Source organism: Macaca fascicularis, chromosome 12, assembly GCF_037993035.2.
Source record: "Macaca fascicularis isolate 582-1 chromosome 12, T2T-MFA8v1.1".
NCBI lineage: Eukaryota > Metazoa > Chordata > Mammalia > Primates > Cercopithecidae > Macaca > Macaca fascicularis.
The window spans coordinates 73,864,730-73,878,215 of record NC_088386.1 but is presented as its reverse complement, the minus strand read 5'-3'; the positions used below and the strand labels follow the sequence as shown (position 1 = coordinate 73,878,215).

At 39.5% G+C, this 13,486-nt stretch overlaps 1 protein-coding gene across 33 annotated transcripts in view; it reads right to left on the bottom strand.

Moving 5' to 3' along the window:
- The window catches only part of OSBPL6 (oxysterol binding protein like 6), a 209,150-nt gene that overhangs the window by 91,118 nt on the left and 104,546 nt on the right, over positions 1–13,486 (bottom strand). For 20 of the 33 annotated variants that reach the window (XM_074009524.1, XM_074009535.1, XM_065525697.2 and 17 more), the window contains one exon: positions 4,994–5,246. In XM_074009524.1, coding sequence (XP_073865625.1) covers positions 4,994–5,095 — 102 coding nt within the window. In that variant the 5' untranslated portion in view covers positions 5,096–5,246. The remainder of the gene's footprint in view (positions 1–4,993; positions 5,247–13,486) is intronic. The other 13 variants (XM_074009526.1, XM_074009514.1, XM_074009522.1 and 10 more) reach the window with 1 other exon arrangement.

Below are 13,486 nucleotides of genomic sequence, written 5' to 3'. Positions count from 1 at the left end.
CTGTACAAGGTGCTAGGAATACATTATTGAGTGAAATAAAACCCTGTTTTCATAGGGCTTACATTTCAGTGTTAGGGAATACAGGAAGGAGATACAGACATAAACAGCAAACAAACACAAAAACAAATAGATAACATGCCAGGTGGTGGTTAATGTTTTAAAGAAAAATCAAACCAGCTAAGTGGACAAGGAGAGATGAGTACATGCAGGGAAGGGCAGAGAAGGCTGCCCAAAGAGGGTACATTTGGAGACTGAGCCAAGTGTGTGACAAACCGGGGAATGGCTGGATGAAAAGCAGGTGAGGGTGAGGGGACCAGAAGTGCAAAGGCCCTGAGGTGGGTGTGTTCTTAGCACATCTGAGGAATGCGCTGGAGAGAACCATGTAAAGGGAACATGGTATGCGCTCAGAGGATCAGGCAGAACCAGATTATGAATGGCCTTATAGACAATGGTCAGCAATTCAATATTATTTGAGCAGAGATGGGAAGTCACTGGAGGGTCTGGTGCAGAAGAGTGGCTCAATCTGACTTAGGCTGTGAAGGAATTACTCCAACTGCTCTGTAAAGAATGACCTGTATGTTGGGCAAGGACAGAAGCAGGGAGACCCACTGGAAAACTATGACGATAGTCCAGGTGAAAAATGACGGGGGCTCAGACCAAGGTGGAGGGGGAGGAGGTGGCAAGCAGTCATCAGATTCTGGGTATGTCCTGAAGGTAGAACCAACAGGATGATTCCTGGATTCCTGGATTTCTCACCAAATGAAAGAACAGAGTTGTCATTTACTGAGACAGTGTGAGCTGGGCAGGAGTACATTTAAGAGGGAAATTAAGAGTTCATTTTTGGACATGTTAAACTTAAGGTGCTTTCTTAAAATCCAAGTGGAAATCACCCTTGGTAAGTTAAATATTACTGTGACTGACCTACTGACATCCAGGATCAGGGCTTACAAATTCAAATGCTTTAAAGGCAAGTCAGTCAACATAAATAAGTATTGAGGGCAGGTGAAGACTGTAGCCGATCAAAGAGTAAATATCCCAACTACACTGGAAGCCACTACTGAACCCAGTCTAGGGTTGTCATCAGAAATCTGGGATCAATGTTCCTAGACCTTCCAATTTTTTTTTTCATAAAAGGAAGAATCTGTATCTGTAACAATCAAATCTTACAGGGAAAAAAGTTCCAGTCTACTAAATTCTAGAATTACTCAGTTAAATAAAAATTCTTGCTTCGGGACTTATCAGTGTCCTTAATTGTGTAACGCACATTGCAAAAGAGATTTTGTTTAGCACTTCTCTAACTTATTTGACAGAAGAACTCCCTTTTAATGCAACATCTAAAGGGACAAGCATTACTTGGCAAACACTTTGGGGAATGCTGGTTTATGGGTAAGTCCTAAGTGTTTCATCAACAATCCTTATGCTCCCTCTTTGGAAGTTTTAGGGCATATATTAATATGTTTATTACAGCTTATGAGTCATAGTTGATCACACACCACACACACACACATACACACACACACACACACACACACAGAGGCAATTTTGCTAGATTTTCTAACAGCTCATATCAGATTTAGTGAAATGCAAATGGAACAATTATTAAAGTCTTCTAACTTGTTAAGTAACTAAGAGGAGTCTTGACGCTACCATTGGTGAAGAAACACTTAGTGAGCACAGGGCCACTGAGTCACTTTATTTCCTAGCTCCTCTCCCTTCTTTGCCAACTACACTACCTAATGTAGTGACAGGAAGGACAGCTAATTACTATTATGCACAGATGTTCTTTGTTTTACTTATCCATGAGGAGGGAAGAAGAGAAGGACAAATAAATCAGGAATGGAAAATTTGTAATAAAAATACAAAACTAATGTTGCTGCAGGTCTTTAAAATATATCCTCCAGGATATATTAAAACATTTGAGGTTCAAGGCTGCTCTCTGAAGACTTAAGAGTACATAGTCTGTTTAAGAGAGCTCACAATACAGATGAGAAGATCAGTACATAAAAAGATAAACAATATAGAACTGTCAAATATTATCAAAAAGATCTATAAAAGCTCAGAGAAAGGAGAGGGTAAAGTAAGCTTGCATGGGCAGTGGGAGTGTCATATGAGCCAGTCTTTGCGCATAGGGAGGCATCGGGTTGAGAGGAAGGTGGTGAGAATTCCATGCAGGAAAGGCAAGTAGGGATAAAGACAGGGCAGTTCAGGACTATGATCAGACAAGACTGTTGAGGTTGGGAGGAAAATGGAACACAAGCCTGGACCAGATCATGCTGGACATGGGGTTCCAAGTGAGAAACTGTGGCCTTAATTGTGTAGGTAACAATGAGTCTGATGGATTTTGAGCATGAATCTGCCCTACTCAGGACATTTGAAATGGTGAGGCATAAGTGAGATAGTGAGGCAAGTGTACTCTTTAGGATCCTGGGTAGAGGTGATGAGCACTGGGCAAGGGAGCTGACAGTGGGAATAGAAGGAAATTATAATATTATGAAGGAGGAAATGATCAATAAGACTCGTTAACCTATTGAATGTGGGAGAAGCAAAGGAGAAAGGCAGGCAGTGACCCTGGGTCTCTGAGAGAATGGTTATCCTGATAGCAAACTGGTTTACAGGTATTGATTTAAGACAGTGGTACCACTCAAGCAGCAGTGCATTTAAGTAGAAATGCTCAGTCAATTCATTAGTGACCTAGGACTAGAACTTGAGAAGGAAAGGCAACCAATGTGCATTAAGATACCACTGTATTCTCAGCTATGTGCTAGATCTTAATTTAGGAGAGAAATGGGGCTGGAGTTTGTAATTTGGCACCATCTGCATAGATGTCAGTCAAATCAGGAGAATGGAAAGGATTCAATGAAGCCAAATTTATCACACTTTCTCTATGTCCCTTCACTATGAAAACAGTTATCACACAAAAATAGATGCATATAAAAAACACTATATCACATCACATCACATCACATGATCACTCAAAATATCTGAGTTCCCTAAGTTAATTCTGAGGTTTAGGCAGTGATTGAGATAAGGAAGGGAAAACAGAACTGTAATTGATCTCTTCTATTCTTCTCTCCCCTGAGGGAGGTAGCCAGACACAAAACAGGAGTCAGGAAGGAACTAGGGAAGAAAGTTTTTGGGAGTTTCCACCTGCCGAGATAAATAGGAGTAAAAGTAAACTCTCTCCTTAAAGAATGATAACCCTTTGAAAAGTGTCTCTTACTTTTCTAGAACTCGTTATCAATGTACAGACATGCTCCTTTCATTCCCATCATAAAACTTTCCATTCACAAGCAAGTGAAGAGTCACACATTCCACCTTCAGGCTCCCTCCGGCACACCAGGGTCTCAGTGTTTCCCTGTTGCTTTGCATGCCTGTGCTGGAGCTCGGGTGCAACAGGCAGAATAACAATGCTCGATAGATGTTTCTACAGCAGTCATCCATCTTTTCCATTTGCCACAATTCTCCAGAGTGAGCTGGGTCAACGGCTTCCTTCTTCCCAGCAGTCAGGAAGGTCATGCTGCTTACAATGTCTCTCTCTCTGTTTAAATGCCCAGGGAAGGGAAAAACGAAGAAGCCATAACAAGAAAGAACAGCAAGGCAGGCAAAGGTAGACTAAATTGGCAAACTTAGAAAGCATCTCAGAATACGGTAGTTATTTAATATAAAAGTGTTTCCATTCCTGGTACTCTTACTTTCTTTGACTCTGCAAATGCAATACAATAAATATTATAACTGTGTGTAATCACAGATTTAATGGCATGACTACTTATAATGAACCGAATATAGGTGTCATCATAATAAAACATAACATCATAACAAAAGACACCAGTATCAAAAGTTCCCCAAGACCCTGGAGTAGAAACACGTGCCTTAGGATCTGTGAAAGATATATGCATTAGCACTCCTTGATTCTTACAGATTCTCCTGGAATTTCTTGCTAAAAAGGAAGAGAAAGTGCTGGGAGGGTTTCCTAAAAAGCATCCCCAGCAGTGCATTTGCACTATCTAAAATGAATTCATGTATGAAAGTGGCTGTCTCAAGACCCATGTCTATATGATGGCCAATCAAATGACTGATGCTCACACTCCTAGAAACTAGGCAATATGCTTTGAAAACATAAAACAGGGGGTGAGGGGTGGAGGGGGTGAAGGAGAACCTGCACAATGCTCACTAATTGACATTTGCCAAAACGGAAAGCTTTTATAAAAAGGTAATAACACCTACTTATTGGGAATTTCCAGTGACACAACCAAGATACTATCACAAGACAAATTATGATAGAAAATAGTTATGCTCAGACCTGTGCTGGCTGAAATAACAACCTGTTTTGACAATGAACATTCATACGACAAATGCTCACATAACCCTGCCAGCAGAATCGCCACTTAAACAGTAATGATATCACAAAAATAACTTGCAAAATTGGCTCAAATGGAACCATGGGCGTTTTCTACCATAATTAAGTAATAACCATTTACTTTCTCTGTTGCCTGTAAACATTGTTTGGGTTCTCACCGCTTTTAATTCCTGGTATTACAATTTTATCTGTAACCTAATTCCCGAATCTAGCTGTTACCAGATTCCACAAAATATCGAACAGAGATTAGTGCTTGGCAGCCCAGTGACAGCCTTATAGGAAGATGTCCTTTACAGGGTTCATAGTTCCCTTTCCACCTCCATGAATGAAGAGAAGAGTGTTCAAGTTCTTGATGCTGGCTCCCCCTCCAGGTGCAGGGAGGAAAAGACAGTAGGGCTTCCCATAGCCACCCTACCAGCCTTCTGTGTCTGCCTTCTAAAAAAGAGTCCCAAATCACAGAGAAGCAACAGTGGGAGCTTCATGACATCATCAAATGTATCTACAGAAAATAATGAGTTTTCACTTGGAATAAAAGACTTTACAAAACAATTTCAGAAATAATTAGCAATCCCATCCTATCTCAATGGTATTGCATTTGCATAAAACAACCAAAGGCACTTAATGCTCTTCTCTTACCTGCCTACTGTCCCTTTGGGAGGATATCGAAGAGGAGGCACTTCTATGGGTTGGAGTGGATGTTTTATGAGCAGGGGAAATGCCCTTCTCATCTGAACTCATCGCTGCAGTTAGAGTCTCGTTTTATGCACTTAAGACCATCCCAATCTTCTCTCAAATCCACAAAGAAGTAGATGATTTTTCAGCTTCATTCCATTTCATGAATCAGGTTTGACTAGAAAAGAACAGGCAATATTCAGGGTGTCCAAACCACCTAAGAGCAAAACAAACAAGCCTCATATAAGTAAATAAAGTCAAATTAATATCATTATATTTAGGATGAAACATTAATTTGTGTTAGTGAGAGGAAGAACTCTGACACATGAGGAAATACTTCTCTCTCTAGATTTTAAAGTGGAAGATGAAAGTGTTAATATGCAAAAAAAGGACTGCCAACAAGAAAATGGGAAGAAATCATGTGCTAAAGTCATATTCTCTCCTCTTACATTTTCTTTCTTTTAAAGCAGATTATAATGCTATATTTGAGACCCTAATGCCAAGGATGCCAGATTCTCCTCCAGAAACATAATCTCTCCTACCCAATGGACTAGAATAAGAGCTCGGTCCATGTTTGTCTTTAGTTTAGCTATGTCATGTATGTGACAGTTAAATCCAACACAAAGTAGTCAGTTACAAAAGAGTTAATGCATTATGTTAACACATTATGTGCATCCTGTGATCCAGCATTTGTGAAGGTCAAGGAATACATATATCCACAATTATTTGTACCTCAAAATTATAGCATGCCTACATGTGACTCTCAGTAACCAACACGCTTGCGAACATCTACGGATTGACAGGGTATCTCACAGCAGGGGTAAATGGAGTTCCTTCACTTATGCATAGCTAACCGCCACTTCAATTTTTTTACTTGGATTCATGTAAGAAAGGTTTGCATTGTTAATATTGAGGTTAAAAGCTTATGTCAGAGAGAAACTCTTAAATTGGCCTTGTCTCCAACACAGCTATGCTAAAACGTGTTTAAAAGGTAAGCACTATGGTATAACATTAAAAGCTTAAAAAATAATATTTCCCAAAAGATAGACAATTAAAGTGAACCTTATCCTCTTATAAGAAGAAGGCCACATTCTAGCTCCCATCTTAATGCTAGTATCTTCTTGAAGGAAGTACAGAACACCAGAACATTTGTATAGGCTTGTTAACACAGGTTGGGAAGGAAAGCTGCTAGCAGGAAACAGAAATCAATCTTTAGACCACAAAAAAGTGAGACATGAACTTCAGTCTAGAAGGTGAGACACTGAATCAAGTAAACAAAAAATGATGGAGATATATGGGCATCATGAAGACAGTGAGGGAGGTGAACTAATGGATCTAGGAGTTAGAGCTGAGGTCCAAAGGATGAGGAGTTAACTAGGTACCTGGGCGTCTGGCATGACATGATCAACAGATGAGTGGTAGCCAATATGACTAGAGTCAGAGAGACGACAATATGGTGATCAAAGAAACGCAGAGGCCAGTCCCTGCAGGACCTTGTAGGCCATGACAGTAGCTATGGTCTGAATGTGTGAACCAAAATTCATGTGTTAGAAGCCTAACCCCAATGCAACAGTATTGGGAAGTGAGGCCTAATGGAAGGTGTTTAGGTCATGAGGGTGGAGCCCTCGAGACTAGGTTAGTGCCACTATATAAAGAGCTTGTGATGTGGTTTGGCTGTGTTCCCACCCACATCTCATCCTGAATTGTAGTTCCCATAATCCCCATATGTCATGGGAGGAACCAGATGGGAAGTAATTTGATCATGGGGGTGGTTACCCTCATCCTGTTCTCATGAGAGGTCAGATCTGATGGTTTTATAAGGGACTTTCCCCCGTTTTGCTTGGCATTTCTCCTCGCTGCTGACATGTAAAGAAGGACGTGTTTGTTTCCCCTTCTGCCATGATTGTAGGTTTCCTAAGGCCTCCCTAGTCATGCAGAACTGTGAGTCAATTAAACCGCTTTCCTTTATAAATTTGGCACTCTCGGGTACGTCTTTATTAGCAGCATGAGAATTGACTAATACAGCTTGTGGAAGTGGGTTCTCTCTCTTCTGCTCTCCTACCATGTGAGGACATGGAGTTCCTCCTCTACAGAGGATGCAGCATTTGAAGTGCCTCTTGGGAGCAGAGAGACAGGGCCCTAACCTACTGGTGCCTTGATTTCCCAGCCTTTGGGACTGTGAGAAAGAAATTTATGTTCTTTATAACTTACCCAGGCTTGGGTACTCTGTTATAGAAGCAGAAGGTGGACTAAGACATTGGCATTTTGATTTTTATTATAAGCATGAGAAGCCATCAAGATGTAACCAGATTTGTGTTACTAAGGGGTGACTTTGGCAGCTGTGGGGAGACTCCAAGTGGGGAAGTAAAGAAGATGAGGAGGGCCCAATCAGGACTCAGGAGAGGATGGGAGAGTGGTGGCAGAAATTCCAACACTGAGTCCTGTGTCCTGTGACTGGACGTGGTGGGGGAGGCAGGGTTAAGGCTAAATCTCAGGTCTGTGGCATTCCGAGCAAGAAAAGGTAAAAGGAAATCCAAGATCCATGGGAAAGTCATGATTGTGGTTTGAGACATTGCTGAAGGCATTCAAATGGAGACAAACTCTTGGAAATGTAGGTGTGGAGCTCAGGAAAATCTAGGCTGGAGATGTAAATGTTTAATAGACTATGGTAATGATACAGATATATTGATCAGATCCTTTATAGATCATGTAAATTTCACATGTGCCAGTAAATGAAATTTTATATGGTCCTATAGTTATATTTTTAATAATCTGTAACATAATATTAATGGATTATGTCACCTGAATGTGTTATTCGGGATTTTAATGGTCACTTATTTATAGAGAATACCTAAAAGAACAAAACCAATAATTACAAGGGTAATTTTTATAAAGTGTGAAAACTGGACATTCTAGTGAATAGAACTTGTAATCCAGTCTTAAGATTTCAACTTCACTGTCACCGCAAGAAAAATAAAAGCTACTTACCCTCCAAACTGGGAGACTTTCTCTTGAAACAAAACTAGTCTTTGGACAAACAGAAATGGAAAGTGCTGTGTATCTCTTCTGTGGGCTAGAGATAGTTTCATTCATTATTGGCAAAAGGTAGTAATAAACCTCCACTTGAGAGACGATCATCTAATCTTTTTGTTTTATGAAGGCAGTCTAGTAAGTGAGTAAAGTTTCTGATGCCAAGCTGTGGTGCCAGCAAACAGAATGTAAAGACACTGCTCGGATCCTTGATTTGAAGTACTTAGCTTTCTGGTCCAAAATATTTTACAAGTAGATGCTGACTCTTGAGCCAAAAGGGAGGTACTTTTGTGATGCGTTCAAGTGCTCCCAAGGGATGAGGTTGTAACAACCTAAATAATTACACTGTAATCCATTTGGAAGTAAATTCAATCCAAGGTATATTTCCTCTGCTGGATTTTTTTCTTTTTTAAAACTGTACTTTTTTCATTAACATCAATGCTAACACTTTGATTTTTGTTTTAATTTAAAATGACATTTTCAGGATAACTTGTTTATGATAAAAGGTCAGCATTTCAGTTGACCTATAGTTATAAATATGTTGAATAATAGCAAAATGAAGAAAAAGTAAGAGAACTTAATTCATTACAAGAATTGTTTTTGAGGTTATTGTTGTTGTTTCTAAGAATTTTTGTTATTTTTTTAACAGAAAGGGTTTCAAGTACTTTAAATATAAAGTTGAATGAGATGCCCTTTAAAGATTATTCCAACCAATTTTCAATCAAGTGTTTGACCACCTGCTCTTTTTCAAATGCATTATAAAAGTAAGTTTAAACTCTGAGAGAAGGTTATTTTTTATTCTTAGAGTGTAGGAATTGCTATAACATAAAAAAAAATTATCTCTATGAAAGAACATTTTCAGAAATTGCCTAAACAATATTCTAAACCAATGAAAGGCCATAAATTTTAAAGTCAAAACCAACATAATTACTATACTCAATGAGAAAGGTATTGTGGCTGGAAATAACAGCAATACGGGAGAGCCGAACATCTAATTTTTCTGTCTCATTCTTCCTTTATAACAGTGGGAACACCACAAGTATTGCTAAGTGCTGTAACATTTGCATTTTCATTGAGTGACATAAATCTCAGATTTATGACCCAGGGACCTAATTAAAGCAAAAGCTGGTAGGGAAGACTTCTAGAACTTGCTGTTCAAAGGCATCATAAATTGTATGTGTCCAGAAAAACACTTACCCTGGGCTAAGTTGTAATGTGCCACAACCAAGCCCCAAATGTCTTTCTCACAGTCCTGAAGGCTGATAAATCAAGGCACCAGCAGGTTAGGGCCCCGTCTCTGCTTCCAAGAGGCTTACAAGAAAGGTTTATTTTTAGCTCATTTACATGTCCTTTAGTTCAGCTGCAGACCTACCTTGAGTCCTCTTCATTCCAGGCTTAACAAATAACCCCCAGGAGAGGCAGGGCAAAGAGGCATTGCAGAACCATGGGATGGTTCTTAGAGCTTTTGCTTGTAGGTGGTACAGGTTAGCTCACTCATGTTTTATTGGCCAAAACGAGTCACATGGCCTAGGTGAGGTCAATGATGCATGAAACTATAGTTCTCCCAGTGGGCGAGGCAGTAGATATTTGGGTATAATAATAATTTACTATATAAACTATAGGAAAAGATTAAAAGTACAGTTGAAAATATTTAAATTGACTCCAGTTACATCACTGAGAGATAACCCTTGTTAACATTTTTTGTTCTACTTTAATCAAAGTAGGAGAATAATATTCACACTATCTGCAGTATGGTTTTTCGATCGACAATATATCACTAATGGCTTTTTTGATAAACAAAGAAACTTCAACAATACCATTCTTAATCATTACAAATAAGACGACCACACAGATATACCACAATACATTGAACCATTCTTCTTTTGGGACATTTAGGTTGTACTCGGTATGTTTTGGAACAAAGAGATTTATCACAGAAGAGTTTGTAATAGTTATACATTTAGTTTTAATCATTATAAAAATGACCTTTTTCATTCCTTTCAATACTTTTTGTTTTGCTTTATCTGATATTATCTCTTCCCTTTCCACTTGTAAGTGATTAAATAAACTTTGTCCATCCTTCCCATTTAAACTTCCTGTATGTGTTTGTGTGTGTATATATATATATATGTTATTTTTTTCGGATGGAGTCTTGCTCTTTTGCCCAGGCTGGAGTGCAGTGGCGTGATCTCGGCTCACTGCAACCTCCGCCTCCCGGGTTCAAGCAATTCTTCTGCCTCAGCCTCCTGAGTAGCTGGGATTACAGGCGCCTGCCACCACGCCAAGCTAATTTTTGTATTTTTAGTGGAGATGGGGTTTCACCGTGTTGGTCAGGCTGGTCTTGAACCCCTGACCTCGTGATCCACCCACCTCAGCCTCCCAAAGTGCTGGGATTACAGGCGTGAGCCACCGTGCCCAGCCCAACTTCCTGTATATTTTATATTACGTGTCCCTCTAGTAATGATTAGGTTGAATTGTTCAAAAAATCTAATTTTAGTGAAGTATTTCCAATTTCTATTTAACGTTAAAACTAATAATTGATCTTACCCCTGCCATACCATTTCGTACTTTCTATTTTTGGGGTTCTTCTTTGTTTCCTTTAATGCTTGATGGCTTTGCTTGGTAATCTGGCTTTTGCAGCATACTGACTTTCATATGGTTTTAATAGCCTTTTATATTTGACAATAATTTGAAAGATATAATTCTCCTTTTAAAGTTCTATTTCCATTTCCCTTTAAACTTCTCTAAATCACGCTGGAACCTACAGTCTGTAAGTGACAGTTAAGAGTAAAATGGGGCTGGGTGTGGTGGCTCATGCCTGTAATCCCAGCATTTGGGAGGATAAGGAAGTAGGATCACTTGAGGCCAGTAGTTCAAGACCAGCCTGGCCAACATGGTGAAACCCTTTTTCTGCTAAAAATACACAAATTAGTTGGGCATGGTGACACATGCCTGTGATCTCGGCTATTCGGGAGGCTGAGGCACAAGAATCACTTGAATCCGGGAGGTGGAGGTTGCAGTGACCTGAGATCATGCCACTGCACTCCCGCCTAGGCGACAGAGCGAGACCCTGTCCTCGCTGCCCCCGTCATAAACAAACAAAACAAGCAGACCTTCATCCCGCCTCCCCTACCCTCTGTATGGCAGATGCATCTGACAGCAATAACTTAAGCACACCCTGAGAGTGACCCTATGGTCTAAGAAGAATGTGTGTCCAGAGTCCCAAGCAAAGGAATAAAGGAGTGACCCACCCGGAGTGTCACTCCTTGTCTATGAGGAGCATCTGAATCCCCTGCCCATCACTTGGAACGCTGCCACTTTTCCTAGTTGGGACCTACAGGGATCTCAAAGTGTGAGGACAAATTGTAAGAAAAGCCACCTCCTTTTCTGCAAGGGAAGATAAGGTTTGTCATAATGAAAACTTGGCTAGATTTTCCTCAATTTGCGATATATAGCTTTCAAAAAATTAGGGTTTAGTCCTCTATAGTTTGACATTGTATTATTCTGTTTGAAGCTAGTGTTTGGGTTATTGACAGTTTGTCTTTTTAAATATTTGCATGACTATTCACAGATAATTTGGAGGAACCTCATTAGAAAATCCTAGAGGCAAGTTTCCTGATTTCAACTGACCAAGGCTCTACTCTCTCTCCACTCTTCTCAGGCCCCTTACTAAGTAAATGAATAAGACAAACGCTCATCCCTGATGTGAGCAACCATCAAACCTGATGGGTGGGAAAAGGGAAAAGAAAGAATGCAAAAGGAATCATATCTTTTACTTTGTTTAGCTCTACATCTGAATTTTGTATTTGAAGTAAGTTTTACAGCAAACTAAATATTGTAAAACATTTATTACTCTCACATTGACACAATTTAATGTAATCGTTACCAAAATCATAACAGGATTTTTAATGACTTGGCAATATTATTTTAAAGTTCATCTGGGCTACTCTGGATGCACTGCCTATGAGTTAACTTTGCTCCACACGGAGCGAAAGAAAGAAAAGAAAGAAAGAAAACAAAGAAAGGAAGGAAGGAAAGAAAGAAAAAAGGTAAGTTCATCTGGAAGAGTAAACGTGTGAGAATTGCAAAAAATATTTTAAAAAATAATGAAAGATACTTTACCCTATCACACACTAAAGCTATTTAACAGCTTCCCTGATTAATAGTAGTAGTACAGGGCCAGGAAAAGCAGATGGAACAGACAAGAATTCTAGAAACTAGTCTATGCAATGACAAAAGGGTCTTAAAAATATCAGTAAGAATATTATTCAGTGCAAAAAAGATACGAGCTATCAAGGCCATGAAAAGACATGGAAAAACCTCAAATGCATATTAAGTGATCATTTCACCAGTACTAATTTTCCAAGACTTGTCAGTCACTTTTTGATTCATCACTTGGTTTCTGGCCTTTGCCATCATGTTTTGAAAGAAAGATTAGATAATGTCATAGCTCATATTCTAACAGAAAAATAATACTGGGAAATATGGTTCTGATGACTGCTAACAGATACCAATTGTCAGCACAGTGCAAAGACTTTTTGGCAACAATAAGACATAACAAAATATTTTGCCCTACTTTGTGACCTTAAATGATGACTCATAAATCCCCAGGTGTGTACAAATTCTTACTAAGGCACTATATGATTTCAACAGTACATGTCCTGTTCTCTGGAGGAATTTGCTGTCAAAACAACCATTTCTGTACCGAGTCGAGGCATTCTGAGGAGTTGGCTAAAGCAGACAAAATGACTTGGGTTAAAAATGTCCTTGAACCAACCCTTGTGTGTTGCTGGTGGGAACAGAAAATGATGTAGGTGCGGTGGAGAACAGTATGGCAAAAAAAACTAAAAATAGGCCGGGCACAGTGGCTCACACCTGTAATCCCAGCACTTTGGGAGGCAGAGGTGGGTGGATCACCTGAGGTCTCTAATAAAAATACAAAACATTAGCTGAATGTTGTGGTACTCGCCTGTAATCCCAGCTACTCAGGAGGGTGAAGCAGGAGAATTGCTTGAACCTGGGAGGTGAAGGTTGCAGTGAGCTGAGCTTGTGCCACTGTACTCCAGCCTGGGCAACAGGAGCAAAACTCCATCTCAAACAAATAAAAAACTAAAAATAAACTGCCATATGATCCAGCAATTCCACTTTCAGGTATATGCACTGAAAGAGCTAAAATCATAGGCTAAGATACTGTACAACCATGTCCATAGCAGCATGTAGCCAAAATGTAGAAGCAACCCAGTCCATCAATGAAAGAATGAATACATTAAAAAAGGGTTACATCCATACAATGGAATATTATTCAGCCTTAAAAAGGAAGGAAATTCTGACACATGTAATGACATAGATGGACCCTGAAGGCATCATTTTAAAGGGAAATAAGTTAGGCACAAAGGAACAAAACACAAATACTGTATGATTTCACTT